This window comes from Micropterus salmoides, unplaced genomic scaffold (assembly GCF_014851395.1).
Source record: "Micropterus salmoides isolate LMB-PRFRI ecotype aquatic unplaced genomic scaffold, ASM1485139v1 Ms_hic_scaffold_13, whole genome shotgun sequence".
Taxonomy (NCBI): domain Eukaryota; kingdom Metazoa; phylum Chordata; class Actinopteri; order Centrarchiformes; family Centrarchidae; genus Micropterus; species Micropterus salmoides.
Window position 1 is genome coordinate 33,618,275 of NW_024040374.1, and position 6,000 is coordinate 33,624,274.

The window sequence follows — 6,000 nt, forward strand, 5'->3', positions numbered from 1 at the left end:
CAGTATACGTGAACGTGTAGCACTAGATGTGTGTTTTCAGTTGTTTTAATATGGACGGAGATCAACTCTGATAGGCAGCTAAAACGCTGCTGTGCACGGAGAAGACAGTATTTGTTATTAAACTGTAGTGGTGTGGATGTAGCCTCTCATTCCCCCACTCCTCTCTCAACTCCTCTCATCTCAACCCTCCCGTTTTCCCCGGGATTCTCCCGTGTTTTTCTCTTCTCACCTGATAGGTATCCTCCCTTTAAATGTTTCCTCGTAAATCTTCCGTATTTTTAACCTTTATGAAATCAACTAAAAAGCTGCTGGCCGTATTTAAAGTGTTTGCTAGTCTCTCCTATGGTAAAGCCGGTGGCAGTAGGCCTATGGAAAAGATGTCCACTGTGTTTCTTGCACAAGAATGTAATAGATGAAAACAACCCACTGAAATGATATTAGGCCTACACTAGCGGTAAACCATAGGAAATTCGAATGAAAATAGTAACTATAAGTAATATTAACAACATACTAACAGTATCATATGGAATTAGCATTGTTTATTTAAATGTCCCTTATTTTCAGATGTCATTGATGACAGTTTTGACTCCTCTCTGTAGCCCTTCTCCCTCTCTCCACTCATCTCTCTCCCCCCTAAAGCCTGAGCTTTCCAGAACAAAAAGCAGCTACTTGAGGTTATCATGGACTCATGATTAAAAAGCCAAAATATTTAGGAGATAAAGGAGCTCATGGATCAGTTTTTATAGTTGCAGTAAATCTATTAAGATGCTGTTTGTTTTTGTAGTTTATTCCACAGTAAAACTATATTTGTTAAGCTATAAGATGTTCACAGTAACCAGGCAAAGGCTGCTATGGTTTAAGTCTCTAACGCAGATTGAGCTATGTTTCCCGGCAATAAAATAAACAGTTGTCATTTCATGATACTTTATCATCTGTTAACTTTAATACTTAACAAATGTTTTTAGGACTAATTAAATAAATACAGTATACTGTATAATGCTACATGATAAATGAAAGGCTTGAAATAGACTCTGTGATCGGTATCGACCGATACTGCTTTCAGCAATCTGTGATCGGCACAAAAAACTGTGTGTGTGCAGCGCTGTGCGAGCACTGATCTTAGGAGCTGATCTTCGGTCTAGTTACGGAGCAGTTCACACTCTGGTACTGCAACACACAGACGGACACTATATACAAAGAAAGGAATAACGTCATGTATTACATTTGCCGAATTTACCAAAGGGGACAAATAATAACAATTTTGTAGTAGCACACACAACCCAGCAGTAAACATCGCCATGAGTGATGCATCGTTTATTATTGTGAAGTTAGAGCACATCTGCAACGTGGACAGGTTCATTGTGTGTATCATGATTATTTGCAACTCTCAACGCCATGAACAATTCATTGACCAAGGGAAACAGTATAGAAAACGTTACAGCTCATTAAATGAAGTAACATAGCTTTAACATGAAGCTAGCTCACTAACTAGCTTAACTTACTTAGACCAGTCTTCATCTTCCACAGACGTTGCCACAACGTTACGCGCCTCCTCTTCAGATGCTCCAGTGTCAGCTCACCTTTGCAGACACTGCAGTTCACGACCTTTTTGGCTGAGTGAAGAGTGAAATGCTCCCACACTCTGGAGGTTTTAGGTTGTGAAGGTGTTACTACCAATGCTGATGTTGTTTTAGTAACTTTACTGTTCACATCACTTTACTCCATTAAGCTACGTGCCGTTACGGCCCGATGATGACATGAACGAATCGATTATTAAATTCGTTGGCAATAAATTTAATAATCGATTTTTGTCGACTACATCAATTAGTTGTTGCACCTCTAGATAACATTTGGAAAGTCTGGAAGAGCAGCACAATAAAATAATTTTATCCCTATTCAAGTTAGTTGATGGCTAAACTGGAAATGATCCAGCTCAGCTGTTCTACTCTGTGGAGATTTTTTTTCTCAACCCAGTTTCGTTTTTTTAGAAAGAATAGTGTATATTTAAATAAGAATCAATTTAATGCCAGAGAACAACTTGCTTAAATGCCCTGGAAACAGTAACCTAGCTGCTAAACGACTATACAATATCTCACAAAAGTGATTCCACGCCTCACATTTCTGTAAATATGTGATTCTATCTTTTCATGTGACAACACTGAAGAAATGACACTTTGCTCCAGTGTAGCTTGTATAACAGTGTAAATTTGCTGTCCCCTCAAAATAACACATCACATAGCCATTAATGTCTAAACCGCTGGCAACAAAAGTGAGGACACCCCTAAGTGAAAATTTCCAAACTAGTGTCTAGTGTCAATATTTTGAGTGGCCACCATTTTCTAAAATTAAAAAGCCATAATTAATTTGAAAAATGGGTGTAAATAGTTGCTGATACTGTGCCAGACATCCTTATGGTTATCGGTGGTATAGTTTGTTGCGTTGGATTGGATTTCATGTATATTGAAGGTATGGCCTCAAAACCATTGATCTAAGTCAACAAATTAACAAGTGGAATGCTCTCAACAATACTGAATATTTTAAGTAAGCTAGTAATTATGGTTACTCGTAAAAGCTTGTTGATTGAAATGAATTGTGGCTGCGTTTGTTTTTCAGACCTGTTTGGCACGTTGGACCCATTTGGCAGCAGTTCGTTCAGCAGCAACAGTTCCACTGGATTTGCAGACTTCAGCCACATGTCGAAGCCCAGAGACCCTTTTGAAGGCAGGGCCAGCTGGCTCCCAGACTACCAGAAGGTACCAGAGGCCAAAACTACACCTGAAAACACACTAACACACAAATTTTTTCCTAGTACCATCCTTATGTAACAATATAGGTTTTAAAATTATTGATGCAAATTAGAGGAAGGTGCTCTTTTACACTCCCTTCCAGCTGTCCAGAGTGCTCACATGAAATAACAGAATTTAGCTCACATTAAAATCAGCAACAGGGCACCACCCTTCAAAAAGGGACAATTGATAGCATATTAATTAATTTAGTCTAGCACACAAACTCATAACCAGGTTCTTTATAAATGAAAGGTTTATTCAACTACTAATCACACTCATTAGTAATAATTACTAAACAACAAATGAATATACAAATGCATCCATGAATGGCAAGATGTCTTCGTTTGTGGAAACATAGTGGAGGAACCGTAACATTAATCAGTGAAATCACTTTAAAAATGCACTGTTCCTTAGCTGAGTGATTGTTGGGAGGCACGAGTGAAATACTTTGAGCAATTCCATATTATTAATGTAATAGATGTGAGCTACTACTGACCTTTTCCTAATCAGGTTATTTTTAGTAATCAAGAGCATGGCCCCAGTATCACAAGAAAAGTTTCACCTGTGTTTTAAATGGCAGATGTGGCTTTGGAGAGGGAGGGCGAGGCAGTGCCTTTTCTCTGTGGGACGCTCTGAGATCATTTGTTCAGCTGCTATGTTTCTTCCTCTCCGTCAAGCTTCCTAGAGCTTTCGTGCCTTTTCTGTGTAACGTGGCAACTTTAGCTTGAGCCGTCAGTCTCTGTTTCTCTCGACTTTTAGCATGCACACCCCTGCATCACTTACTTGTATTAATGTATCTATGTTGCACATCCACTAATCAGTGTAAGAAACACAGTCTGTCCCAGTGATGGCAGGGATGTTTATTTGTCATTATACAGCACAAAGTTGTAAAGCAACATAGTTAGCTAGCTGGCTAAAGCTACGAAGCTAACGTATCTAATGCTACTAAACTTTATTAAAAAAACAAATCAGTGCTGATCTTTCAGGTGAAAGGCGGCTAAGTTGCTATCTTTCCAGCCAACCCATCACCACAGGTGTACAACTTTATGGCTATTTATAATACGTGACATGTTGATACGTTGTCATGTGTTTGCATTGTACAGCCAGAGGTCGTAATTTTGTGTGGTTAAAACAACCTATATGGTCGTTTATCTGTGGAGGACAGGCTCAAAACACCACTTCCTCTCGTCTTAACAGAGTTTTGATCTGACAGCTCGGAACACGGGCAGACTGCTGAATACTTGATCTGGGAAGTTGATGGGGCAGGTCTCTGTAAAGATCTGGCACAACAGTCTCTGAATTATGCTGCTTGGCCAACAGGAGTTCCATTTTGTCTAGACCTTCAGGATCAAGTCCAAGCTGGACTAGAGAGAGAATGACAACATTATTGACATTGAACAATGTGTAAATGATTTAAAGTGGTCAAATTATGCTCATTTTCAGGTTCATCATTTTATTTAGGGCTTTTACCAGAACAGGTTTACATGGTTTCATTTTCAAAAAACACCATATTGTTGTCATACTGCACATTGCTGCAGCTCCTCTTTTCACCCTGTGTTGAACGCTTCGTTTTTTCAACTTTTATGTCCATTGCCTGCCTGGAGGGTATCTAACTGGCCTGGTGTGAGGGTGTGCCACACTAGCCGCTAGTTGAGCATTTTGACACGTGTTACAAAGTGACACAGATAGGTTATGGAAGTAAAGGCTGGACTACAATCAAGCTGTTTCCAGGCAGTTCAGGAGCAGTGTTTTCTGTGGGAGACAATAACTCCCTTTGGGGTGGACTTTGCAAAATTATTGCATGCACAAAAAAGATATAAATCAAAATAAACAAAGGGAAAAGCCACAAAGAATATATGACCTCTTTAAATGTTATTCCTTCATTTGGTGCATAGATTTCAATTCAGTGGCAGACAAAAATACTTAACTGCCACAGTGACAGGCAGTGAATAAGGTGAATTTCAGACCCTGCTGTGAAGACAAGATGTTTGGGGCAAAGTTAATCTCAGAGTCCTCACAGAGCTTGCTTTATGACTGTGGCCATGTAACCAGAACATACAACATGTTCATTAGCATCCATAGTGGTCCACTACACTTTCTTAGTCGCATTTAAAATTGAACTTATAACCTATGTTGGGCCACTGCCTATCATATTATAGTATATTAAAATTACTGCTGGTGCTGATAGAACCACATATTCTTCCTCTCTCTCTTTCTTTTCCAGTCAGTGTTTGTGGATGATCCATTTATTAGGAAGAATGACACGCCAGCCCTGCCACCGAAGAAAAGTGTTCCCCCAAGACCCAAACCACCCAGTGGTGAGTGTTCCACCATGTAGGCTTTCTGTAATATTGGATACTAGGGCTGAAACTAACGACTATTTTGATAGTCGATTAATCTATCGATTATTGAAACGAATAATCGACTATTCGCATTATGAATTGCAAAATTACACAATGCGTCTTATTTAGCTATCAGCTTTTAAATTTAACTTGAGGTTGTTTTAGGCATGTGCTAATTAACAGTCACAACAATAAAATAAATACTGCTTTCAAAAATGCATCTTTTAACGTTTCTGCTGCAGCAACAGAAAGTTTACACGCCAGTACTGCAACACACCGGGACAAACTGACACCATATACGAAGAAAGGAATAACGTCATGCATTACATTTACCAAATTTACAGTTAATAATTATTAATTAACGATTTTATAGTAGACAGTGTTTCATGTTTATATATTTTCCCCTAACTCAACAACTCACAAAACTCTGATTTTTTTAAGGGAGTTAAAAAATCGCACAGACAGGAGAACCGTTTTCTCTTCTTTAGAAAGTATGAAATTGTCCGGTCTTGTCTAATCTTGCGCACTCGGCAGCAACATGTTCTCCAGGTGGGAACGTCGCCATGAGTGATGCATCGTTTGTGGTTGTAAAGTTGGGGCACATCTGGACTGTGAACGCGGCCGTTGTGTATCATAAATGTGCTACTCTCAGCGCCATTAACAATCAATCAAATTGTCCAAAGCAAACTGTATAGAAACCGTTGCAGCTCATAGAAGTAACACGGCTTTAACGGGAAGCTAGCTCGCTAACTAGCATACCGAGACAAGTCTTCATCATCCACAGAGCAACAACGTTACGCGCCTCCTCTTCAGATGCTCCGGTATTTCCAGGAAAGCTCAGCTTTGTTGCACCCCTATTGGATACCCATTTA

The 6,000-nt window shown here is 39.4% G+C and overlaps 1 protein-coding gene across 1 annotated transcript in view; it reads left to right on the top strand.

Moving 5' to 3' along the window:
- eps15l1a (epidermal growth factor receptor pathway substrate 15-like 1a) overlaps positions 1-5,104 on the top strand; it is a gene marked incomplete at its 3' end in the record, with an annotated part of 50,826 nt that extends 45,722 nt beyond the window's left edge. The window contains 2 exon segments of the mRNA XM_038716892.1: positions 2,614-2,753; positions 5,011-5,104. Coding sequence (XP_038572820.1) covers positions 2,614-2,753; positions 5,011-5,104 — 234 coding nt within the window.
- Positions 5,105-6,000: the final 896 nt, after the last annotated feature.